This window comes from Anolis sagrei, chromosome 6, assembly GCF_037176765.1.
Source record: "Anolis sagrei isolate rAnoSag1 chromosome 6, rAnoSag1.mat, whole genome shotgun sequence".
NCBI classification, from domain to species: Eukaryota; Metazoa; Chordata; class Lepidosauria; order Squamata; family Dactyloidae; genus Anolis; species Anolis sagrei.
In genome coordinates, this window is record NC_090026.1 from 17876540 (window position 1) to 17903598 (window position 27059).

Here is a 27059-nt window from a genome sequence, read left to right on the forward strand (position 1 = left end):
ATAAAGTTAATAATAATAATAATAATAATAATAATAATAAATGCACCCTTAATTTATTCCATCAGAAGGCACAAGATTCCTTTGGGTGTCTCCTATCTTTGTAGTTCTCCATATTTTAATTATGCAGAAGTTAGGTGTTTTTAAAATAATCCGTTGGATTGAGGTGGTGGAGGAATGTATATTTTATTTATATTTGGAGAATTTATATTTTCTCCATTTAGTAGCATAAACGACAGGAAGTTGCCCTTCTAAGATCCAGAAACCGGAAATGCTTAATTCATTTGGGGGAAAAGCAATGGCACCAAATATGAATTAAGCTAATGAAATAAAAGGCTGAATGCTTTTGGGAGAATATAAAAATAAATTATATATTTTTATATTATATTTTCCATTACTTCCACCACGTGGTGGACTGGCTCCCTTTTGTGTCCAAATTTCTCCCAAAAAAAAAAAGAGACCCAAAGCAATTAAAGGGCTGGGTTGCTGTGAGTTTTCCGGGCTGTATGGCCATGTTCCAGAAGCATTCTCTCCTGATGTTTCACCTACATCTATGGCAGGCATCCTTGCTGTGAGTTTTCTGGGCTGTATGACCATGTTCCAGAAGCATTCTCTCCTGATGTTTCACCTACATCTATGGCAGGCATCCTTGCTGTGAGTTTTCTGGGCTGTATGACCATGTTCCAGAAGCATTCTCTCCTGATGTTTCACCCACATCTGTGGCAGGCGTCCTCAGAGGTTGTGAGGTCTCTTGGAAACTAGAGAAATTGAGTTTATATATCTGGATGTTGCAATTGGCCGCCTTGATTCGCATTTAATGGCATTGGAGTTTCAAGGTCTGGCTGCTTCCTGCCTGGGGGAATTCTTAGTTGGGAGGTAATAAGCTGGCCCTGATTGTCGAAGGCTTTCATGGCTGGAATCACTAGGTTCTTGTGGGTTTTTTCGGGCTATAGGGCCATGTTAGAGGCATTTCTCCTGACGTTTCGCCTGCATCTATGGCAAGCATCCTCAGAGGTAGTGAGCTGGCCCTGATTGTTTCTTGTCTGGAATTCTCCTGTTTTTGAGTGTTGCTCTTTATTTTGATTTTAGAGTTTTTAAAATACTGGTAGCCAGATTTTGTTCCTTTTCATGGTTTTCTTTCAGAAATGAACAAAATCTGGCTACCAGCATTAAAAAAACTTTAAAATAAAAAAACAGGAGTATTTCTCAGGATGCCTGCCATTGATGTAGGCGAAACGTCAGGAGGGAATGCTTCTGGAACATGGGCATACAGCCCGGAAAACTCAGCAACCCAGCGATTCCGGCCATGAAAGCCTTCTACAATACAGGGTTAGTCAAAATGCATAGGCCAATAAGCCATTCAATTGAATGGCTTATTGGCCTATGCATTTTGACTAACCCTGTACATTCAACTAAAGGGCGTCTGGTGGAAAAACCCAATAGCCCCGGAACCAATCGTTCGCTTTCCCTATTGTCAACATAACACAATGCAGGGAGGAGCCAAGAGCATGCGACACTCGAACACGGGCAGAGGAAGTGACGTTGGGAGGAAAAACCCGAACCTCTCCGGAAAAAGCCGAAGATGCTTTACAGGCGGGAGTGAGACGAGGCGGAGCGACCGCGAGGACGAGAATCGTGAGAGGAGGCTCTCTCGAATATAGCCGAACATTTCCGTCAGCACACGAACCTTTACGGAAAAAGCCGAAAAGGGAGTGACCGAAGTAGAGACGCGCCTTCGCACGCAGCCGAGCCTTTCCGTAACCAACCGAAGCCCTTGCCGGAAGTTGCCGAACTCAAGGAAAGGCGCCGTTGCGGCCTACTGCGTGAGGCGGCGGTGAAGCAAGCGGGCAGAAGAGCCAGGCCGGGCTTGAGTCTTATTATTCCGTCGCCATGTCCGACTTCGACGAGTTCGAGCGGCAGCTTAACGAAAACAAACAAGGTAAGCGAGCGAACGAGAGAGAGAGAGAGAGGTGGGCAGGGCGTGAGGGCGTCGAAATCCCGCCTGCTTCGGACGCGCCCCCCTTGGTGAGAATGGAAGGGCCCGTTTACCTGAGGCGGGCGCTACCATATGGCTGGGCCTATGCGGCGGGGGAGGGGGGGCGGGTATTGTCCTTCTTGTTAGCCAACTTCGCCTTTCTCCTCTTTCGCCTGATTTCCCGGGAGGCGAGCTATGGAGGCAGGCATGGCCGTTGGTGGCTCTGCGCACGCCTTTAACGGGGCGGGAGAAGGGAAGGCCGGGCCTGGCACCATCGCTCTCCCTCCTGGCGCCTTTTCTTTACTCTCTGGGAAGAACAGGGACAAAGGAGGGCCTTGATCTGGCTGATTGGGAGATTGCCACGCGGGAGTACACCACCAAAGTACTCCCGACAGATGGCCACCTGCTTAGAAACCTCCACAGCAAGCCTGGACCAACTTGGGCCTTCCTCCAGGTTTTTTGGACTCCAACTCTCACAATGTTCTCTCGAGGAAGTAGACTACAGAGTCACGCTGGAGGATCCAGCATGAGAAAATCTCTCTAGGTCCTCCAGTGCATTTCTGTGGCCAGCTTTCAGCGGAATACGACCACAGAGTTGTGCTGGAGGACCTAGAAAACCCCTAGAAAGATTTTCCCGGGGGTCCTGTCCATCTTACCCCAATAATAATAGTAATAATAATACCTCCAGGTTTTTTGGACTCCAACGCTCACAATATTCTCTCTAGGAAGTTGAGTATAGAGTCATGCTGGAGGATCCAGCATGAGAAAATCTCTCTAGGACTCTCTAGGTCCTCCAGTGCATTTCTGTGGCCAGCTTTCAGCGGAATATAACCACAGAGTTGTGCTGGAGGACCTAGAAAACCCCTAGAAAGATTTTCCCGGGCGTCCTGTGTGTCTTACCCCAATAATAATAATAATACCTCCAGGTTTTTTGGACTCCAACTCTCACAATGTTCTCTCTAGGAAGTTGACTACAGAGTCATGCTGGAGGATCCAGCATGAGAAAATCTCTCTAGGACTCTCTAGGTCCTCCAGTGCATTTCTGTGGCCAGCTTTCAGCGGAATATGACCACAGAGTTGTGCTGGGGGACCTAGAAAAACCCTAGAAAGATTTTCCCTCAGGTGAGAAAAAATTGCAATTTTTCAATTTTATTTATTATTTATTTATTTATGGCATTTATATCTCGCCCTTCTCACCCCGAAGGGGACTCAGAGCGGCTTACAATATATATTTTCATACAATATATTATATTATTAGCATAGTACAATATCAGTATATATTACTATATTGCACAATACCGTTATATTGTAGTATTATTAGTAATATTACATGTAATGTAAATATATAATTATAATTATAATATTGAATTATTATTACTAGTATTATATTATATTACATTATAATATTATAAATATTATATGTATATACAATATACTATATTATATTATTAGTAAAGACAAGATGGAAGTGTCTTCTGCTGCCTTCTGTCTTTGCTCTGGCCAGAACAGCCGTTAGTGCCAGAAGGGGGAGGGGCCTCTCAAGTGATGATATAGGCAGAAGACAAGATGGAAGTGCCTTCTGCTCCCTTCTGTCTTCACCTTTTGCGGGGGTCCTGTGTGTCTTACCCCAATAATAATAATAGTAATAGTAATACCTCCAGGTTTTTTGGACTCCAACTTTCACAATTTTCTCTCTAGGAAGTTGACTATAGAGTCACGCTGGAGGATCCAGCATGAGAAAATCTCTCTAGGACTCTCTAGGTCCTCCAGTGCTTTTCTGTGGCCAGCTTTCAGCGGAATATGACCACAGAGTTGTGCTGGAGGACCTAGAAAAGCCCTAGAAAGATTTTCCCTCAGGGGAGAAAAAATTTGCAATTTTTCAATTTATTATTATTATTATTATTATTATTAACTTTATTTGTACCCCGCTAGCATCTCCCGAAGGACTCGATGCGGCTTACACAGGCCAAGGCCTCAATAAAAACAACAACATAACAATACAATGATGTCCTTGGGGAGGGTGTTCCAAAGTCGGGGGGCCACCATAGAAAAGGCCCTGTCCCTCGTCCCCACCAAACGCGCCTGCGACGCAGGTGGGATCACGAGCAGGGCCTCTCCAGATGAACGAAGGGAACACGTGGGTTAATAGACGGAGATGCGGGTGTCCTGTGCATCTTACCCCAATAATAATAATAAACTATTTGTACCCCACTACCATCTCCCCAAGGGACTTGGTGCGGCTTACATGAGGCCGAGCCCACAATACATCAGCAAAAACAACAATAGCAATACAAACAATCTGAAACTCAAAAACAAAAAACAGCAGTAAACATTAACAATAGCACAACAACACATTAAAACCTATGGCTGGGCCAAATGTAATAATTTTTTTTAAAAAAAATAATGCTGAGCATGACCAGGTGAAATATGTAACTAGGATAGAATTTCGGAGAGGAAAGGGGTGTGAAGACAATCCTAGAACATTGATAAAGTGCATTTAGGGACATATTGCTAGGAGTTTCCTTATTCTGGGAAGGCACACTAGAACAGCCATGTCTTCAGGCTCCTCCTAAAGACTGCCAGAGTTGGGGCATGCCTGATGTCCTTGGGGAGTGAGTTCCAGAGTCGAGGGGCCACCACCGAATGTAGAGGGGTGATTGTATTAAGATAAATTGGCTGAGAATCATGCATGAAGTGTTTTAAGCATTGAACCTAAATAAGTTACATAGTTGAAAATGTAATCTGTAGATACGCCAAATAAATTTACAGGCACAGTATTCATAGAGGTATACCAGAGTAAAGAGAGGGGCCAAGAAGACAGTGCCATCAGTTGGGAGCCCCTCCTCCCAGCACCAACTGTTGCTCTGAGACCAGAGTAAAGAGAGAGGTCGAGAAGATATTGTATTTATTTTATTTATTGTATTGTATAAGCTGCTCTGAGTCCCCTTCGGGGTGAGAAGGGCGGCATATAAATGTCATAAATAAATAAATAAATAAATTCCTAACAGCCTGAGGCCCCTAAGCGACTGAGAGGGAAGAGGAAGGGGCCTCAGGGATTGTGGGAGTTGGAGTCCAAAACACCTGGAGGAAGGCCCAAGTTGGCCCAGGCCTGGTTTAGGTGGAATCTCTTTTCCTGCCATTTGAATAATAATAATAATAATAATAATAATAATAATAATAATAATGTTTGTTTATACCCTGCCACCATCTCCCCCAACGGGGACTCGGGGCAGCTTACATGAGGCAAAGCCCAAACAGCACATTACAATAGAATAAAAACCAAAACACAAGCAACAACACAGTAAAATAGGAATAAAATAGTAAAATAGGAATAAAATAGTAAAATAAAATAAGCAATATACACATAAAATAAGCAATATACAAATACAATAATCCACAATCATAATGGCAATGTGCAAGATAAAATGCTAAAACTCAGGGTGAGATAAAAGAGGAGCAGATTTGCGAGGGAGAGCTCATAAAGATACGGGGTGGTAAAAACAGGCCTTCATACAAGGGGGAAAATATACTCCAGAGGCAATAACGTTGAAGGGAGCAATAGAGTAAGGTTGTGTGGCTACTCTCCAAAGGCGCAACGGAAAAGCCAGGTTTTAAGATTCTTTTTAAAGGTTTCTAAGGTGAGGGCTTTCCTAATCTCTCCGGGCAATGAGTTCCAGAGTCAGGGGGCCACAGAGCAGAAGCCTTTCTCCCTTGTACCCACAAGACGAGTCTGTAAAACTGGCAGGGGCAAAAGGAGGGCCTCCCCGAAGACCGAAGAGCTCAGGCTGGTTCATGGAGAGAGATAGCCATTGTTCCATGTCTTAGTCTACATGGCTCTCCCCCTCCGTGATGTGAGTTCCTTTCAAATATTTAAACAGAGCTTTGGTGTTGCCTATCTGCCTTCTCTTCCCCAAGGTGACACGTGGGCTCACTCCACAAGATCTGGGACCAGGCTGGAATTGGGAAGCTTCCATGCCTGGAGCTATATCAGCTGAGCTTTCCTTTATCCAAAATGCTTGACACTATAACTGTTCGGGATTTTGGATTGTGTTTTCATATATGTACGGTACATAATTAGGTATCCTTTGGGTGGAGGGTCCCCATGTCTAAACATGACTTTTTTTTTCATATATTCCAGGGGTCCTCAAACTAAGGCCCGGATAGGACCCTCCAAGGTTAATTGCCTGGCCCTCACTCAGGGTCAACCTGAAATGACTTGAAAGCACACAAAAACAACAATCCTATCTCATCAGCCAAAAGCAGGCCCACATTTCCCACTGAAATACTAATAAGTTTATATTTGCTAAAATAGTTCTTCATTTTAATTATTGTATTATTTTAAAGTATTTTTTGCACTACGAATAAGTAGTGCAAAAAAACAAAACAAAACAACCTTCCTTCTCAGGCTCTGCCCTCTTCCCTCATACAGGCACTTTTTCTAGTCCTATCTCATCAGGGTTTTATTACTCTATCTGTGCATTTGGCCTGCCCTATTTGTTTCATTTTCATTATGTTATTTTGCATTGTTTATTTTATTTTGTATTTTATGCATTTTGTTCGGATATATTTTTTTCTGTTTTGTATTTTATTTTACTGTATTGTATTTTTGGGCTTGGCCTCATGTGAGCTGCGCCGAGTCCCCTTTGAGGAGATGGTGGCGGGGTATAAATAAAGATTATTATTATTGCTATTACTATTATTATTATTATATGTGCAGTATGCATAGGAATTCATTCATATTTTTTTCAAATTATAATCCAGCCCTCAATAGTTTGAGGGCCTATGACCTGGCCCTCTGTTTAAAAGGTTTGAGGACCCCTGATATACGCCTTATACACATACTTTGAAGGTAACCTTTTCAAAGTATTATTTAATAATATGGAAAATGAAATAAAGTTTTCGTACGTCGGAACGTCAAAAAACAAAGGTGTCACTATCTCAGCCCCCGGTTAAACCACTGAGCTGCTGAACTTGTTGACCAAAATGTCGATGGTTCGAATCCGGGGAGCAGGGTGAGCTCCTGCTCTTAGGCCCAGCTTCTGCCAACCTAGCAGTTCGAAAACATACAAATGTGAGTAGATTGATAAGTACTGCTCCGTTGGGAAGGTAACCGCGCTCCATGCAGTCATGATGGCTACATGACCTTGGAGATGCCTACGGACAACGCCAGCTCTTTGGCTTAGAAATGGAAGTGAGCACCACCCCCTAGAGTCGGACGCGACTAGAATTAATATCAAGGGTAAACCTTTACCTTTTTATCTCAGTCACCCATGTAGACAATTTTGTAGTGTTTTGGAATTCTGAATAAAGGCCACTCTACTCGCAGTAATCGCTAGTTTTGGGGAGGGGAGGCAGTGAGGTTTTAAACAATGCAAAATATGAGCTTAGTCGATAGGTTTTTGTGCAAGCTGCTTCAGACCCCATGCTGGAAGTAAAGCGGGCTTGGCTTGTGAGAAAATGGGAGGGAAAAGAGGGTGGAAGGTTGTCTTGAGCTTGCCTAGTATTCAATGTAGCTCAGTGGGATGTAGGTGCCTGGCAGTTACTTTCAAAGAGTTCAAACTTCTTCATACAAAGTTTTGCTCTATCAAGCTGTACTCCTCTTCCTTTCATCTCAACAATATAAATCCTGGGTATTTTCTTTGCACCTATGAGATGACTATCAGCTATTTATTTATTTATTTATTTATGCCCCGCTTTATCTCCCCAAAAGGGGACTCAAGTACTTGACATAAAAGCATTAAAATAGAGTCTTTATCCACGGGTTCTGCATTCACAGATTCAATAATCCACAGCTTGGAAAAAAATTAATCCAAAAAGCAAACCTTAAATTTGCCTTTTTATATAAGGAACTTTATTATATTATGCCTATGTACATGCTGGGATTTGATCATCCCAGGGGATCCTGAAACTAAAGCCCAGAAAATACCAAGGGCCCACAGTGAATAGGTGCCTGTTTGTTTGTTTGTTTGTTTTTGCCTCTCCTTCCCCACATTGGATACGCAGATCAATCCTCAAATTAAAATTAGGCCTAAGATGGTAATTACTCCCAAATTTACGTAGTTACCTACACCTTAACATAATAACTGACTGGAAATTTTGACCTGAATCACCTTTATCCTACTGTAATACTAAATATTGTCCTACTCAAGCTCTTAGATTTCCCTGTGCATGTTCCTGTGTGTCTCTTTATCCCATCTTACATCTTTTGGTATTTTTTCAAATCTTTCCCAATCCCTGTTTCTTCTTACAATTATACTTCATGAATGACTGCCTTGAATGGGTCCAAGCAGATATTTGAATACAAGTCTCCAATGGCCCTTGTTCAACATGCTTTTAAACTACAGTAGATTGGTCATTCCACAGTCACTTTATCTGAGCTTTTAGATCTGTTCCTCTTCTCTGCAGTGCATTGCTCTCAGTAATCACTTCCATGGAGAGCTCCCACCCCTCAAATATCTGCTAATTAGAAATTTGGCATTAGTGGTATTCCACCCTGCAAAGACATTGTGTGGTGATTGTCCTAGAGGTAAAAGAGGGGTAGAATGGCAAGATCATTGGAATTTGCTGCCATTCCACTTTCTGAATGCAAAGAAAGCTTAGTGTTCATGGCCTTCCAATCCCGGAGACTGGATGCGTTTCCTTTAAAATGACTTCTGATAATAATTGACAAAAATAAAAATACAAATTTTTCAGTCTCAGGCTATGGTTCAGCCTTTCATCTCCTTCCTGCACTGGGACCTATTTCTCTTTAGTTTCTGCTTTCCTCCAGTCCACTCAGAAATGTTATGATAAATGTAATGCAAAAGGAAGCTTCCAGGGAGTAATCCTCTGTGATTAGTTTATTCCTTTCATCACCGTAGCTTTGCATTTGAATAGGTGAACACAGATGGCTGGTGTCAAATACACCTGCAGAAACTGTACATTGCATAACTGCCGGAAGGTGAACCTTATTTGCTGCAGTTGAGCAGATTTACAATCATCCAATAAAGTTTTTCCTTAAAGGTTATTGTGGAATTTGCCTTTCTTTCTTCAGTGTTATTGTGTGCCTTCAAGTCATTTCTGACTTAGGGTGACCCTAAGGCAAACCTATCAAAGGATTTTCTTGGCAGAATTTGTCCAGAGGGCGTTTGTCATGTCTTCATCTGAGTCTGAGAGACCCCCAATCTGCCCAAAGTCACCCAGCAGGTTTCCATGGTTGAGCAGGGATTCAAGCCACGACACCATGTTGGCTTATGCTACTGACAAGTTATTAAGCAAACATCTGCATTGCTTCAAGCTGTTAAGGTGCTAACTTGACAAGACTCTTGTGAAACACGTGGATGCAATTGAATTCTCACACCAAAGCTGCAAGTGCACACTGTTCTGTGTGGTGTAAGAGGTGGTTGGCTATAAGTGGTTGCCTATTACTGCAGTCAGTGGCAAACTTTTCATATAAGAGCTTGTTGCAAGGTAGGTGGAGTTATTACAAAATATTTTGCCACACTGGGAAATGTTTTGTTTCCCTCTACAGCAGAGCTTTCCAAACTTTTCAGGTTGGTGACACATGTTTTAGACATACATCCTTTCATAACACGGTAATCCAATTTTACTGGCAAACCGGAGGTTAAACCAACCCCTTATAAGAGTTTCATCCCCTCCCTCCCTCCCTCTCTCATATAATCTTTACTGTATAAACAAGGTTTGGAATTTTCATTTACACTTATGTACTACAGTTGATTCTAGTGTAATTTCCTCTATAGTCGCTTCATTATTCCTTCCCAGAATAATGAATCCCATAGCACTTTGTCCTCCAAAGCACTTTACATTTCCCTGAGTCTGCTTGTATGCCCTCCACAAACACTAGTATAACCTTTTGCTTATGGCCCAGCATTATTTCCAATTTTAACTCTACATTTGGCCTTCCCACTGTTTTAATTATGTGTTGTTTTTTTAATAATGTTTTTAAATAATGTTTTAAGGAAGACTCCTTAAAACAGTCTGTATAGATCATTTAGCATATCAAGGTATATACAGTTTTGAAGTTTTTCAAGGCAGGAATAAAAGATGCCAGGATGTCCAGCCAGACTAGGAAAAACATGCTTCAGAATAAATAAATCTTATTTACACCATCCTGAGGTATCTCTTACTAGAGTAGAGGTTATATCTTAAGTATCATAGCTTCCATCTCCATTGAATGCATCTACTATATGGGTATTTGTTTTTTCCAGTTCAAAATTTGTACATGTCTGTTGCAAGAGACCCAAATGCCTTGCATAGTATAACAACAAATGTGCCAGCACAAATGCAGCTTTGTGCTGGTCATTGTACAATGTTCTTTATTGTTCACTTCTAGCACAGCTGCAACAGTCTTCTCCAATGTTCAGAAGACTTCTTCTTTATGTTGATGGATCTTCCCTGTACTCTGTTGCTTTGTGTTAATACATTGTTTTTCACCCCTTCACAACAAATAAGAAATTTCTCAATAATTCAAAAATTACTGAGTTAGGAATATAAAATTTGTAGAAGCCAGCCATGTGACTTCTGACTTTCCCCAGTCCTCTTTGCCCTGTTTATGTTGCACAGATTGGATATAAACAATTCTGGGTTAAGGAGGAAAATCCAACTCCCTTCAGCTGCTGTGTTTTTATTTTACTTACAAAATTGGGAGAATTGTGAATTCTTCTGAACACAATGAACAGGACATTGGGAAGGGAGTATTGTGACATACGTACAGTGAAAATGAAGAGCAGAGAACAGGAGGTTGGCCCAGATTGCTATTCATTTTTCAGAGTCTCCCCATAAATTTTGTCTACATCCGGGACTTGTTCAAAAACACAATTGCCTTGTGACATATTCCACTAAGTGTTACCCTGTGAGATCCCCAAATTCTTGTTTCCTGGTGAGAACTTGTAGAATGTCGTAAACAATATTAATATACTTATAAAACCATGGAAGAGAGGGGATTTTTGTCTTTACATTCTCCCTTTTAGTTAACAACTATAGTTTCTACATTAAATGAAAGCTGGAATTTAATTTTGCAATTCTAAATTTGGTAATTTAGACCAGACAAGATTGGGACTCACAAATATTGCTACTTGGGTATGGTGTTGTGATAGTAAATGCTGTGAGATCTGGAAAATGAAAGCATGAGTTCAGAGGAGTACATCACTTCCATGACATTTCTTTTAAAAAATAATATTGTTTTAATCTGACTTATAAAGGAGTAGAAAGAGTCTCAACAATGAGACAAAGGTTATACTTGTATCCAACACAACAATTGTTGATTCATTATATTTTTCTCTGTTTTTAGAACGTGACAAAGAAAACCGTCACCGGAAACGCAGCCACAGTCGTTCACGGAGTCGTGATAGGAAGCGGCGCAGCCGTAGCCGTGATCGGCGCAACAGGGATCAGCGCAGTGTCTCGCGGGATCGCAGAAGACGCAGGTAAGGGCTACTTGATGTGAAGCTCAGCATTCTTTTCCTCTCCATTTTTGGGTGTGCTGTGTGAGGAGATTTAAACCAGAGAGAAATATAAGTTCTTTGAGAATAGAGTAATGGTGTCATTGGCCAGATCATGACAACAAAAAGTCAGTATTTCTGAACTCTTGAGTGGTGTTATTTGGTTATTTAATAGTGTGGTTATTCATTTATTCTGATTCAACCCAGTCAGGTTGATGATGTTTTCTGTGAAAGCCTTATTCTGGAGTATTGCTGAAATAAAAGGGAGGTGGATCAGAACTGCATCTGAGCTCTTACATCCGCTGAACACTGTGCTTCTCAGTATATATATTAGCTTTGCCTGTATGTGTTAAATATTGTCAAATTTGGCAAAACCTTAAAAGTCATTAAGAAAAGAGGAGCTGCACTTGTAGACAAAGGAATCAATTACACAGAGAAGTGATGCTCCAAAAAAGTAAAAGTCATCCTCAGCCTTTGATGGCTGCAGAGAATACAGTGTCTGGACAACTTTTTGTGACTCCATAGTTACAAAAGATAACAAGCTGTTTGTTAGGAGTTTGCAATCCATGCATCTTTTTCCTTCAAGGGAATGAGCATCACTTCACTATCACTGATGGCTACCTTTACTTTCTTTATGTGAAGATGATTAACTTTAATTATTTGAAACACTCAAAATCTGTGTGGTAATAAAGCACCTCTTCTCCTATAGATTTGTTCCTGGTTTCCAACATCATCTCTGGATAACCCATACTTATTTAAATAGTCTCCTTTTAAACCTCTGTTACAAATTTGTTTCGTATTACAACATGTGAGTGAAATACACTGCTGACAAGATATTTGTCAATTTTCCTGTTGCCCCTCTCCCCAGCCCCAGTTGCATCTTTGCACACAGTCTCAGGGATATGGGACCTTGATGCCACTACTGGATCCGTTTGACTGGCTGCCTAAGCCTGATTTGTCTGCCAGGAAAAGACACAAACCCATTTTGTTTTTGCTTTTCAGGTCACCTCTAAGCCTATCAGGTCCCCTAAGGTGAGTATTGTAGTTCTTCCATATGCTGACTGGGGATTTGGAGGTTCTGTGAGGCAGAACAAAGAGAGCCCAAGGGTACTGGGATTAGGGGATACTCTGTTAAAAGGATTTGGCCCTTGTACCTTGTGTTGGTGGTGCCAGAACATAAAGCCACAGTCAACTCAAGTTAGCATAGTCTCAGCAGTTCTTGTTGACCTTTTGCCTCCTCTTCATCTCCACAGTCGCTCTCCCCGGCATGAGAAGAAGAAGAAGGTCCGCAAGTATTGGGATGTCCCGCCTCCAGGATTTGAACACATCACACCGATGCAGTATAAAGCCATGCAAGGTAGACACGCCCCAGCTTTTGTTGTTTGGCTTTGTTTCACTGTAAAGAGTTTGAACATATCCCTTCTACCATGGAAATATCACTTCTGATTAATTTTACAGGCCTTGCTCTACTTTTGCAAAGTGTTCTTTCCTTTCAGTTTCATGTATTTGTCTTCCTCTCTCTTCTTGGATAAAAGAAGCTTTGGGCAAAAAGTTGTCTTTCCAGCTAGTAAAGGAGCTCTTCTGTAAAAACTCTTCTGCATAACTGAGCCAATAAGTAGCCTGCACCTGCTTCTCCTGTTTTCCTCACATTTAATATTACTTTTAATATATGGATACAAGTCTTTCTTTGCTTATATGGCATTGTCAGAGAACATTTGTTGGGATTTCCTTTTGAATAAATATGCATGGATTTAATCTGTAATCCCATTAATGTTTCTAATTTTGTTGCCATATAAAAGTTTTCTTAATTCAAGCTGTAACTCTTACTTGCATTGGGATCTATTTTTAATTCTTATCCTTGATTGTAGTTTTGAATTTGTGTTTTGCTCTTTTTGTTGCTGCTGCAGTTCTTCTTTCTGACTTACAGTATCTCAGGGTTTTCTTGGGAAGTTGTTGGCCTGAGAGAGTATGACTTTTCTAAGGTCACCCAGATGATTTCGGTGGCCAAGCAGGGATTTGAATCCTGATTATAATCCAGTGTTCAAATCAGTACACTATATTACGTTTCTGTTTTCGTGTTGCCCTTTGAAAAATTCATAGCTATAATGAATGACCGGAATTGAAAAAGTGTAATTGTATTTATAGGTCTTCTCCCATGTGCTTAGAAACTCCTTACAGACTGCATGGTATCTTTTGGGTTGTGTGTGTTGACATTTTCCTTTTTCAGAAATGGGAATATTAACTTAATTTTTGTGATTTCTCAAAAATCATTGAATTTCTAGTTCTTGTCTCTTCCTTGAAAGGTGGCATTGTAGTAATTCACTATTTGTATTTGTTGTTGTTTTCACTTAGTGTTGCATATGTTAGTAATCAAATCTCTCCAGATAAGCAATGCCATGACTGGTCAAACTTTAGCTAGTTGATATAACAACTGATCCTAGCACCTGAAGCCCTGGGTTTGTAACCATCAGTGGTGCTGTGTTGTTGTTTTTAGCTGCAGGGCAGATTCCGGCCACAGCCCTCCTACCCACCATGACCCCTGATGGCCTGGCAGTGACCCCCACTCCTGTGCCAGTGGTGGGCAGCCAAATGACTCGGCAAGCACGGCGTCTCTATGTGGGAAACATCCCCTTCGGAATTACTGAGGTATCTACTTGCCTGTCTGATTCCACTAACATGATTTAATTTGTTTTCTATTTAACAAATTAAGCTCCCTAATAGTTCCCTCAAAAAATTCTGAAAGCTGTAACTGGCACCTTAGCATCAGAGGTCAGTTGTACATGGAGTGCCCTGTTTTCCCCTGTCTTAGAATTAATTCATTTGTGTCCCTTGTTTCAGAAGTACAAGACTAGGAAGGAATTGTTCCTATACTGGCATTCTTATAATTGGAATGATACAGCACCTCTCCTGAGTAGTGAATATTCTGATCATGGCACTAAGCTCGTAATGAAATTGTGCAGGTTGACTGCAGCAGCTGCCCTATTCTCCATTGCTATCTCTTTGTGGCTCTTCGTCCAAATCTATACATTATTGGGCAAGACAGATAATTTGCAGCATCCCTTTGAATAGTATTATATATACAGTACATAATCTGCCTGCCTTTTAAGCGAAAGCGGTTGTATTGTTTCATAAAGAGCATTATACATCTTTTCGAAACATCCTTGCCTAATGCAGATTCTTCTTCTGCTCATATTTTAAGACAGATGTAATCAAGCATATCCAGAGAAAAGGAGGAGTCAATTTTGAAAAGAGTAAGATGTGGAAAGGAGAAATTATGCTGCAATCTAAATTTGTACACCTATGCCTACGATTAAATTTGACTGAATTCATTGTTACATCTTTTTGAGTAATATGTGTGAAATTATGCTGCTAATACCAAAATTACCCTGGAATTAAGTCAGTTGTCATTATTTAAATGTTTGTGTCAAGGGAAAGAACTCAGAAGATGTCCTCTTTAAAATGAATAGTGTATCAAACTGCGGCCCTACTTGTAGTCCTGAAGTTTGTTGCATACAAGCAAATGCTCTTCTATTTCTGTGTCATATATATCTAACTTTTTGTCTCTTTCCCTTTCTGACCCAACAGGAGGCTATGATGGATTTCTTCAATGCTCAGATGCGCCTTGGTGGACTTACTCAGGCTCCTGGTAACCCTGTCTTGGCTGTGCAGATCAACCAGGACAAGAATTTTGCATTTTTAGAGGTGAGTAGAAACCATGGCGTGTGGAATCAGAAAGCACTTCAGAGTATGTATGTCTGTATGCTTCTTGATTTATTGCAGCTTGCAACATAAGTTAAAACAAAATACAGTCAAATCAATGGATAATACAAAAACAATTAAATAGTCAAAAGTCTGAGTAAATAAAAAAGATTTTCCTTGCATGTGGAAATTGTACGAAATAGGAGAGTACAATGCTAAGAATTCTGCAGAACCAACTGGCTCCTTCCTAATTGCTAGTCTGTAATTGTGAAGAACCCGCATGGATCAAGTTTTTACAAGGGAATCTTATGCATGATCACTAAACTTTGTCTTAAAGCTGAATATGAGATGCGTGTTTGTGTGTTGAGAAGAAGTATAAAACATATGATATTAGTTTACATTTCCTTCTAGTGATCCCAAGCACTTTCCAAAGTGTCATTCTATTAATTTTGGTTTGGCACTAGCCTATCCAAGAGATGACTTTCTCTTTATTATGATATAACTAAGTTGCTGTAAGAATAGATTCTAAGAGTGGCAACATCTGGATTTTGTATTATTCAAATTGGGATGGTGTCAGATTCTGAAAAGGCAATTTTAGGGCTTACCTAATAGCCTTCCATATATTAAAAAAAAAGAGGCTTGTCTTTAAAGGTGATTTCAGTGTGTACATGCCCTCCTAGAAATGATTCACTTGGTGGAACTTGACAGGTATAGGATTGTCCTGTCAGTTAGCCTTCATGAAAGCTATGGAATTCAATGACATGTCTGGATGGGATTAAAATACAGACCTTAAAGAGCAAATGTTAATAAAAAGTTAGAAAGTTCTGGATTGCCAAGGCAGGATATAAATAAGATGTGTGAGGTTTGGGAAGAACAGTATTATTTTCAGTTGAATGAAGGGAAAGTTCATAATAGTTACCTTTGTGACACAGTATTATATGGGCCAGAGTGAAGAGAGAGGGGGCCAGGGGACAGTTTCATCTTGTCTCCTGCATATGTCATCAACTGGGGACCCCTCCCCCCTGCACCAACTGCTGCTCTGGGCCAGAGTGAAGAAAAAGGGGGGCAGGAGACAGTTCCACCTTGTCTCCTGTGCTATTCTAATAATAAAATGTAATTCAACATAATACTACTAATACATTAGAATTATATATTTATATTACATGTAATATTACTATTAATATTACAATATAATGGTATAGTACAATATAGTAATATTTAATACTGATATTGTACTTTGCAAATAATATAATATATTGTATGTATATCTATCTTGTAAGCCACTCTTCAGTTCCCTTTGGGGTGGGAAGGGCGGCATATAAATGTCGTAAATAAATAAATAAAAATAAATATTTTCTTTGTACTGGCAAATGCGATGGGAACACTTTCCCAGTTTGTATTCTGTGGTGATACTTCATGCTACTTACTTAGGTGATCCCTTGTAGCCTGAGGATGATGGTCCTCCAAGTGTACTTTCTTGGTGGTGGATACGTAGGAGACTGTGGAGTCCTATTCTTGATCCACATGTTCTTCCGCAGTGAGGACATCAGTTTCCAGGTGGAAGGCAGTCCTGGTCAGGATTGTCTTGACACGCCTTTCTCTTGGTACATTTCTCCCTTTTGCCCTCCATTCGTGCCTCTTTGAATTCCACAGCACTGCTGGTCACAGCTGGCCTCCAGTTAGAGCACTCAAGGGCCAGGGCTTCCCAGTTTCTGTGTCTATGCCATAGTTTTTAAGGCTAGCTTTAAACCCATCTTTAAATCTCTTTTCCTGTCCAACATTCCGTTTTGCATTCTTGAGTTGGAAGTTTAGTAACTGCTTTAGGAGACGGTGATCAGGCATTCGGACAACATGACCAGTCGATGGCAGAGGAACATCAGTTCAGTGCTGGTAGTCTTTGGTTTTTCCATCATGCTAACATTTGTTTGCCTGTCTTCCCAAGAGATTTGCAGGATTTTCCGGAGGCAACGCTGATGAAATCGTTCCACGAGTTGAGTGTGATGTCTGTAGACAGTCCACGTTTTGCAGGCATATAACAGGGTTGGGAGGGCAATAGTTTTATAAACAAACACCTTGGTATCCCTACGGATGTCCTGATCCTCATGCTATATTAATGAGACAAGAGGTGAGGGGGCAACACCTTGCTGGAAATTTAATTTCCTTTGTAGTATAGGACATATGAGTTTAGTCAACAACATGGCCTTTTTCCAGTTCCGTCATTATGTGTTCATAGTTTAATGCAGCCTTCCCCTAATTTCTGTTCTCCAGTTATATTCCTCACTGTTTTGAGATGATGTTGATTGTAATCTATCTGAAAGTCATGAGAAGTACAGGCTGAGTTAACCTCACTTCTTGTAGGCTAGAATTCTTAGGAACATCAAGATGGTGTCTCTTTATAATTTACCCTTGTTATAGAGAGGAATGGGAATCACCAAGCTCTCTGGATGATATTGGACTGCAACTTCTAATTTTTCTCAGCACTGGCTGTATTGGCTTGTGCTATTGGAACAATCTTGGGAGGAGAGCAATGTCCAGTCTCGATAAAATAGTAAAGAGTAGAGACATCAGACTGGCAACAAAGATCCACCTAGTCAAAGCCATGGTATTCCCTGTAGTCACCTACGGATGTGAGAGCTGGACCTTAGGGAAGGCTGAGCGAAGGAAGATCGATGCTTTTGAGCTGTGGTGTTGGAGGAAAGTTCTGAGAGTGCCTTGGACTGCGAGAAGATCCAACCAGTCCATCCTCCAGGAAATAAAGCCCAACTGCTCACTGGAGGGAAAGATACTAGAGACAAAGTTGAAGTACTTTGGCCACATCATGAGGAGACAGGAAAGCCTAGAGAAGACAATTATGCTGGGGAAGGTGGAAGGCAAAAGGAAGAGGGGCCAATCAAGGGCAAGATGGATGGATGGCATCCTTGAAGTGACTGGACTGACCTTGAGGGAGCTGGGGGTGGTGACGGCCGACAGGGAGCTCTGGCGTGGGCTGGTCCATGAGGTCACGAAGAGTCGGAGACGACTGAACGAATGAACAACAACATTGGAACAATGTAATCAAGCATGGAGAGGCACATGATTCATTTCCCATCTAACAAGGTGTTTAACAACCTTTCTCCTTATAAATATACATATCATATATTTCACTTTTCCGTTTCCCTTTTCCTCACAACTTAAGTTTCGCTCTGTGGATGAAACAACCCAGGCCATGGCCTTTGATGGGATCATTTTTCAAGGACAGTCATTGAAGATCAGGCGACCCCATGATTACCAGCCACTCCCTGGCATGTCTGAAAACCCTTCAGTGTATGTGCCAGGTGAGTAGCCTTCATCTCTTAAGGAATTGGCTCCTGTAAAATTCACAGGAAGGGCTCAAAGTGGGAGGGAGAGTGGTTCCTTCTCTAAATGTGGCTAACCCAAAATAATCCCTGCTTTTATTTCTACCAGGTGTGGTGTCCACAGTGGTTCCAGACTCTGCTCACAAGCTATTCATTGGGGGTCTTCCAAACTATCTTAATGATGACCAGGTGAGTCTGGGCATATGGAAAGTACAAGGGTGGGTCAAAAAGTTTTGCCTCCTGTGTCATAAAACGTTTTGAATGAACCGTAACAGCAGAAGTTGCTACAGATCATAGGCTGAACTGGCCTCTACACAAAATTGCAGTTCAACATAGTCACCATCAATTTGGACAGATTTGTGCCATCATTTAACACATGCATCATTTTGGAAAAAACCAGGGTTTTGCTTTGTGACCCATTCTGTTAAAGCTGTTTTAATGTCATACAGGTAATTGAATATGAAGCCACCTAGGTGGCTTTCCAGGGATCCAAACAGGTAAAAGTCAGAAGGGGCAAAATCATAAACATTCTTCAAGCAATTATGGATTTCCTTAGGTGCACAACCTTCTTTTGCCAGAAAATCAATGATGACTCTCTTTTAGCTTCAGATTCTTGGTTCTAATTAGTCAATCGGAAAAAGAAAAGGTCATATCAGTAGAGTAAGGTTACCTCTATCATGTGCATAGATAGCCCAATAGCTGTGAAAGAAATAAAAGTGAAGAATGATGGAGGCATTACTTTTTGATCCATCCTCGAGCTTTTGAATTGTTGTGTTTCTCTCCCTGTTCCTTGATACCTGCTATGTGACACAAACAAGGACACCACCTCTAGCTAGCTCACCTCTTGCTAGCTCACTTCCACTCTTGTGGGCAAAGTGTGTGCTGTCTGTTTTGCATTCTCACAGATTAAGATTCTTAGTTATGCCCTTAAAAGCAGTCCTTAAAAGCTTCTATTTTAAAAGCCCATATATAGAGCCCTTATAGCATAGTTTTTAATACAGGCAGTTCCCAAGTTACAAATATTCAACTTGCATATGATTCCTAGTTACAAACGAGGGTGAGACAACAGGAAGTGTGAAAAGTAATCTACCCCTAGGAAGGGAAATTCACTCCTGTCTGAGTGATCATGGGGGAAAGGTGGCGCCACCGAGGCTTTTATCACCAATCCTTGTTTCCACAACAACCCAAATATTTCAAAATGGAGTTGTTACAGGAGCGGAAAGTGGGTGGGTGGGGGATTTCTATCTTGTTTGAAAGTTGGGGATGGCCTGTATTGCCAACAAGGCTTTAGAAACTAGCCATTGGGCTTGAGGAAATAGCCCACTGCCATTAAACCACACCACCGAAAATCGTTGCTCTGTTTGTGAAATGCTAACAATTTCTCAGTGTCTCTTCTTCCTTTTCTCTCTTGCCAGGTCAAAGAGCTGCTCACTTCCTTTGGGCCCCTAAAGGCTTTCAACCTGGTGAAGGACAGTGCCACTGGCCTGTCAAAGGGTTATGCTTTCTGTGAATACGTGGACATCAACGTGACAGACCAGGTAGGGCCAGCCTCCCGCTCTCGTCCTCTCTTTTTATTTTTGCTTCGCAGCGGCCCACCGATCTGTCCGTGGGATGAGGGGGGTTCTTTGTCCTCTGAGCAGGTGGGGTGTTTTTTTCTCTCCTCCTCCCCTCTAGGGGGTGCCAGCTTTTCTCTCCTTTACAGCACAGCTGCTGACTTAGCGGCAGACACCATCGAGTTAGTGTTCTGATCACTTCTGCTTTTTGTTCCCCCCAAAAAAACAACAACTCTCCCTGAATGTTAGTCGGAGAAGGCTTCGGCCTTTTTGCGAAGACCCCGGCCGCCGTGCCCGACCGAGAGCCGGTAAGAAGCCCTCCCCTCACCAGTCAGGGAAGAGCCGGGTCCGTAGCGCATTTCACCTGTTCCCCCCACCCAACCCCAAGTGAATTCTGCAACCTGCATTCTTAAAAACTGGGTTTCGTTTCTCCCGCTGTGCTTTTTGTTACAGCAGGAGGAGGTGAAACAGGCCCTTAAACTGCAGACGTGCTCTGCTTGCTGACTGGTGGGAGTTGTAAAAAGCCAGTATTGACATTTATCATGTAACATTAAACCAAAGGAAAAGCACCCCAGATCCCCCTTGCCTCTGTTGGACCGGGGGGACTTGTGGTGGAGAGGAAACACCCCAAAATCCCTATAGGATTCGGAGAGTGTCGGTGGTAACTTTGCATGCTGAGCACAAGCTCTTGTTTCTGGGTTGACCTCCATAAGGGATGTGCATGTGTTTCTTTTGTTACTGAGTGCCTCTGTTAGTGTGTATGGATACATGTTTTATATTGCCCTCCACCTACCTGCTTCCCATCCTGTATAGCCTTTCTTCCCATATGCTCTTTGGGAAGTGTGTGTTTTCCCGTGCTCCCCCCTTCCTCTGGTCTCTCTGCACTAAGGAGAAAGGTATGAGTTTTTAGCATGAGCTAAAATCTTGGTTCAGACATCCAGAAATAGGTTGCGTTGGTTTTTTTTGAAAGAAAAGAAAACTAAAGGTGGGTTGGCAGTTCTCAGACATTTAAAAGTATTGGATGATCATTATTTGTTGTTGTTTGCTCAGGGTAGAATAGATAAAAAATTATTTACACCCCAGGGAAGGTATGTTGTGTTTAGACACATTGCTAAATACCCTACCTGCAGAGGCACCTTAGTAAGGGAACATGTTGTTTACAAAGCTGAAAACATTTGCTTCAGGGAAGGGGTTTGTTTTGTTTTGTTTTTTTGTGTGTGTGGTTTTTTTTGGGGGGGGGGTTGGTAATGGACTCTTAACTGATCTGGAAGGTGGATGATCTAATCTTTCACTTCACGCTAGTGCCATTTTAAAGCTTTTATTTTATTGTTTTTGAGGTTATTAGCATCAGCGTAAGAGTTGCTTTGTCTGTGTATAAGACAAGGAGCTCTTTGCACCGCCAGTACTTGCCTAACTTGCAGATGTGTGTTTGAATAGGTGACGTTTTTCAGGTATGCTCCTGTATTCAGGTGTGCACAATTGGATTATATAACCATAAAAAGTTTAAAAGTTAACATAATAAATCTCTGGCATTTTATTTTAAAGAAGTGTAAGACAAGTAGTAGTCAACAGGTTTGTAAAGAAAAGTTGGAATTGGCAATAAATGGCATTCTAAGATGGGCATGCTATGATCAGGAATCCTGCTTCATGGTGGCTTAACAAAATGTTTCTTTCCTGAACTCTACAAACCTTTTTTCCAGGTTTTGTAAAAGATTTTATAAATGACTGACCATGCAGTCAAATTGTGGTTTTCTCAGAAAGCCTATTGTGATCAGTTTTGGAGTTTGCAAATCAAATGAGAAGTAAGTGCCAGCATGCTGTGCTCCAGAGAATGGAAAGTTCCTACTTAATGCCATTGGGAGCACCGTTTCAGAATGCATTGTGGCATTTTTAAACATGCATTTACTTTAAAATATGTGGAGGCAGTGTGAAAAGTGAAGGTATTGAGGTACAGTGAGGTTATTTATAAGTAACAAGGGCAGTTCTAATATTTTTTTAAATGCAGGAACAAATGTTAAATAAGCAGATCAAACAAGATCTAGAGTGTAGTGTTTTAGCACTGGTGTCTCGGGTTTGCTAGATCTGTGAGCTCCTTAAAATTCAATTGATAACTATAATTGAATTTTATCCATACAACAGTTCTCAGAGGTTGCAGCCACTCAGTCCCCTTCAGTGACATTTAAACCCAGATCATCTGCACCTACAGTGAAAAAGCAGTTACTTCTCAAGCTGTAACATTTGAGGGTTCAATTTGCATTTTTAAAAAATGGGATGCAAAGCTTGATGTGTCCCAAGGGGTCAGAGTTTTAATTGTGCAGACATTGTGTGAATTAACTCACTGCACTTCCAAAATTTAGAATCTTTATAACACTTCTTTTGACAAAGTTTTGGATGACAAACTTTATTGAGGGAATAGGAAAATAGAGGCACACCCTCCAAAAGAGATAAATGGAGTAGTACTAGGAGGGCAAGTGACTGACTGTCAGACACTGACACCTTGTTCTTTTTAGTCTGAGAAGCTGTATTTAATCTCTACTCTACTTCTTGAGTCTTCATAAGGCAATTCCAATTCTTCTGTGCTTTCCTGTGAAGAAGGAGGACTAGAAAAGTGTGCCATTTTGAAACAAAAGCAGAGGTTCTGCAGCTACCTGAATTCTGAGTAAATGTCTCTGTTCATGAATTTCTAGATAAGAGTTAGTAAGTATGGGCCCAGGTTGATGTTGGATTTCAATCCAATCCATTTGTGGACAAGACCAGCCCTTTCTGAACTATTCTGAGTTAATGGTGGATGTCTTCCTTGCAATCCAGACCTTTCTGGTTTTGCTTGCCAGTTCTCACTGCACGACTAAGGCAAATAGCTAGCTATCTGTGGTTCCCATGACTAGAACAATTTCTGTATCACAGCAAGGAATTGTAATCTTGCCTGTAGTTTCCATGGAAACCATTTTTAGAGTGTGAAACCTGTTCAGTTTCAGCTGAACTCCCAAGGGATGGCAGTGGCCCAAAAGCAATAGAAGTTGCACTTGGGGATGAATAAAATTTTATCTGTATCTTCTGGAGTTTTCTGTCTATGCTAATGATGTTTAGCTGCAGCTGAAAACGTACCTCTTACATTTGTCTCCTTCATGCAGACAGTCATTGTTATCCCACTTTAAACCCTTTCAACAAGATGTGTTTTTATAAAACCAAAATCCATTTGCGACATTGCCCGTTTTGGGATCCGGCAGGTAACTAAGCCAATTATGGTTTTAGATCCATGGCAATACAGTTCAGGTAGGATTCTGGTGGGAGGCCAGGAGAAAGCCAACGTTTGTGTATGAATGTGTGGGATTTGGGAAATGGGGAAGAGGGTGGAAGGGGCTGTGTGGCAGGCAGCCTTGAGGCTCAAGTTTTGAAGTGTCTGGATTCACTTTTTTCTGCCCTCACAGGCCATCGCGGGCTTAAATGGCATGCAGCTGGGCGATAAAAAACTGTTGGTGCAGAGAGCCAGCGTGGGAGCCAAGAATGCTACTCTGGTAAGAAAGGAAAGAGACTGGGAGGAAGAAAAGTCATGACTGGGAGAGATTAAAATTTCTTCCAGATCCTTGCATCTTATTTGGGGAAAAAGAAGAAGAACGATGAGAAGTCTAGCCCTTAGGTAGTCAAGTCTGCTTAGAGAAATAAGGCACTCTTCACCACGTTGATTATATGGCGCTTCTGGATTTCGAGCAGTGGTTCTCAACCTGTGGGTCCCCAGATGTTTTGGCCTTCAACTCCCAGAAATTCTAGCAGCTGGTAAACTGGTTGGGAGTTGTAGGCCAAAACACCTGGGGACCCACAGGTTGAGAAACACTGATTTAGAGGAAGCCAATTGTTAAGAGTGGGGGGGAAAGGAGAATGGTTGTCTTCATTTCTTTCATGTGGGCTGCCTAGATATCTAATTGCCCACTGTGGAAAGCAGGTACTAAAACAGCATTTTAATCAAGTTGTTTTTCTATTAAGAACCATCTGTATTCATGCAAAAACTTGACTTCTCAAATTTTAATGCAGAGATTTCCTCAAGTCACCAAAATAAATAGACAAATGTTCCTCAGTGTTACCCTGTGAAGTCAAATCTTTATCTCTTTACATGTGATATTTTTAACAGCCCACCCTATTCTGCTGGTGTAAAAAGATCTAAACCAGTGGTTCCCAAACCTTGGTTCTCCAGTTACTTTCATCTTCAGCTCCCAGAATTTCTGTCTCTTAGTCAAGCTGGCTGAGGCTTCCAGGACTTGAAGTCCAAAACATCTGGAGGAGCAAAGTGTAGAGTTGTACAGTGCTTTAGAGCCTATGAAACTAATTCCAAAGTACACAAGAATCAGGCCTAAATGATCCTTTATCTGAGAATTGCAGAAAATGATTATTCCTGTTGCATCTCTTTCTGTCATTTTTAGTCTGATCTGGCCTCCAAAACAGAAGAGGCAGTTTTCTTGGGTAGAAAGGTTGTGATGTAGAATGTTTGGAAGAAGGAGTCTTAGATGGCTGCGTTTTAAAACTCATCTTCCATTTTCTTCCTGACAGAGTACAATAAACCAGACTCCAGTGACACTGCAGGTACCGGGCCTGATGAGTTCCCAGGTGCAGATGGGTGGTCACCCCACTGAGGTGCTGTGCCTCATGAACATGGTGCTGCCAGAGGAGCTGTTGGATGATGAGGAATATGAGGAGATCGTAGAGGATGTGCGCGACGAGTGTAGCAAGTATGGCGTTGTCAAATCCATTGAGATTCCCCGGCCTGTTGATGGCGTTGAGGTGCCTGGCTGTGGCAAGGTAATTGGGAGTTCTTCTCTGTGAAGGGTGGTTGGATGCTGGGAAGAGGAACCAGACAGGTTTAATGCAGCATAATGGACAGGACCTGAGAAAGTTGTGATTAAAATAAAATACTGATGAGGCAGCACAAGTAATTGTACAAAAGGTATGTTGCTGAACGCCAAATAAATTCACTATAAACTTCCAATGCCGTGCATGTATGGCAGGGTTCAAAAAAGTGGGGCTTTGGCTGTCTGGAGAGAGGGTTTGTGGCCTTCAGGTTCTACAGCCCTGATTCTTGCCATTGATAACACAGCCCAACCAAAAAACATCTTGCTATCTTCATTATAGGCCTGTTCCAGGGTTATTTGGGGTAATGAGTCAGAAGATTGCATTGGATAGATCACATCTGTTCTAGTATTTTTCATACAGTTATGATTTTCTATGGGCAAGCAGATAAAGACTAATATATGTGATGTTTGAGATGGTTTTAAACAACTAATTTTAAAGTAGATATAACTGATTTTAGTGTTTGTGTATATTTATAGTTATTTTATGGCCTGGCATGGAATGCTTGCCATATATATGTTGGGCTCCCCCCTGAGTCCCCTTCAGAGTGAGAAGGATGGAATATAAAAGTTTCAAGAAAATAAATAAATATGTCCTGTATCTCAAAAACGGGGCCATTTTTGAAATCAGCAGGTCAAATCTACCCAGAAACAGGTCTAGCATTTGATGCACCAAAATGTGTGTAATATGCCTAGCATTTATACTAATAAGTAATACTTCCCCAAGGCAGAATTTAGTAAGCAATGAATTGTAAAATTCTTCCTACTCTCACAACTTTATTTATTTCCATTTTTTCCCCCGGAATCCCAACTCTTGAAAATAGGAAAACTTTGACAGCAAATCCCAGGATCCATTGTCCATGCTGCCTATAATATTTATGCAGCTGTGGTCTGGAAAAAAATCACAGCTGGCCAAAACAGATTTTGGGGGCAAGCAGTAGAGGTTAGCTTTCTCTGAAGTATCCAGAGTGCCCTTTTTCAATTGGTTTTACCATTGTTTTATGTTGAATAACAACAACAACAACAACAGCTTTATTCTTATACCTCACCACCATCTCCCTGAAGGGACTTGGGGTGGCATATATATGGGACAGAATGTCCACAACAAATAAAAGCAAAACAGTCAATTAAAACAAAAACATAATAAAATAAAAACAGTAAAATATAACAACTCAAATAAGAACACAATTAAACAGCAGCATTGAAACTCCATCAAAACAATGTTCGACAAAGACCAATAACCAAAAATACTAAAATGGGCGTGAGCAGGCTATAAAAAGGGTCAGGCATGGGATAGTGCAAAACAGCGTATCATAGGGCCGGGCAGTTGAAAGTACAGAGAACAGAGTACCATCTGGCGAATTAGGGACTGGGCATATGTAACTAGGGATTAGTCATTTTCATATGATTGCTGAAACATCCAGGTTTTCAAATCCCTGTGAAAGGAAGCCAGTGTTGGGGCTTGCTTAATCTCCCTGGGGAGGGTATTCCAAAGTTGGGGGGCCACCACCGAGAAGCCCTTCTCCTTTGTCCCCAACAGCTGTGCTTGTGATGGTGGTGGAAGTGAAAGGAGGGCCTCCCCAGCAGATCTTAAGAGTCTACGCCTGTTCATAGGGGGAGATGCGGTCACAAAGATAGAATAGGTTTATTATTAATTATTTCCTTCTTTTCCCTCAATTCCTAGATCTTTGTGGAGTTCACATCAGTCTTTGACTGTCAGAAGGCAATGCAAGGTCTGACCGGGCGAAAGTTTGCGAACCGGGTCGTGGTGACCAAGTACTGTGACCCAGACTCCTATCATCGCCGAGACTTCTGGTAGCCCAGCCTCTGAGCCAGGTCTGGAAGGGTCTTCTGAGGAGGCAGGGGCAGCTCGCTGGCCAGAGAGGCTCCTTTAGCAGCATAGCCTGTTTATATTTTATGGCCAAAATCTCCTGTATTTTTTTTTCTTTCAAGGGCCCCAATTCCTTCCTTTTCTATCCCTGCCACGAGCCTCCCCTCCCCTCCCCTCCCCACGGTTTCCCAGTGATGGTTACTCTGTAGTAGGAATGTTGTCTTTATCCCCATATCCCTCCCTCCCTTCTCTGTGATTCTGATTTTTGCTAAGAGGAGTTTCACTCAAAAGGATGGGCCCATTTTGTTGTATTTTCCTTTCCTCTGCGCTGTGTGTATGGACGACTATTTCTCTAGCGTTGTCTCTCAGAATTAAACATTTTTTCCAATTC

General features: G+C 41.5%; 1 protein-coding gene across 1 annotated transcript; it reads left to right on the forward strand.

Moving 5' to 3' along the window:
• Window positions 1-1585: 1585 nt before the first annotated feature.
• On the forward strand, window positions 1586-27059 carry U2AF2 (U2 small nuclear RNA auxiliary factor 2). Its single transcript, XM_060780332.2, has 12 exons — window positions 1586-1936; window positions 11262-11397; window positions 12415-12444; window positions 12666-12769; window positions 13907-14058; window positions 14998-15114; window positions 18287-18425; window positions 18556-18635; window positions 19862-19984; window positions 23428-23514; window positions 24542-24790; window positions 26522-27059. The coding sequence occupies exons 1-12, from the start codon at window positions 1888-1890 to the stop codon at window positions 26654-26656; spliced, it is 1401 nt and encodes a 466-aa protein (XP_060636315.1). The 5' UTR covers window positions 1586-1887; the 3' UTR covers window positions 26657-27059.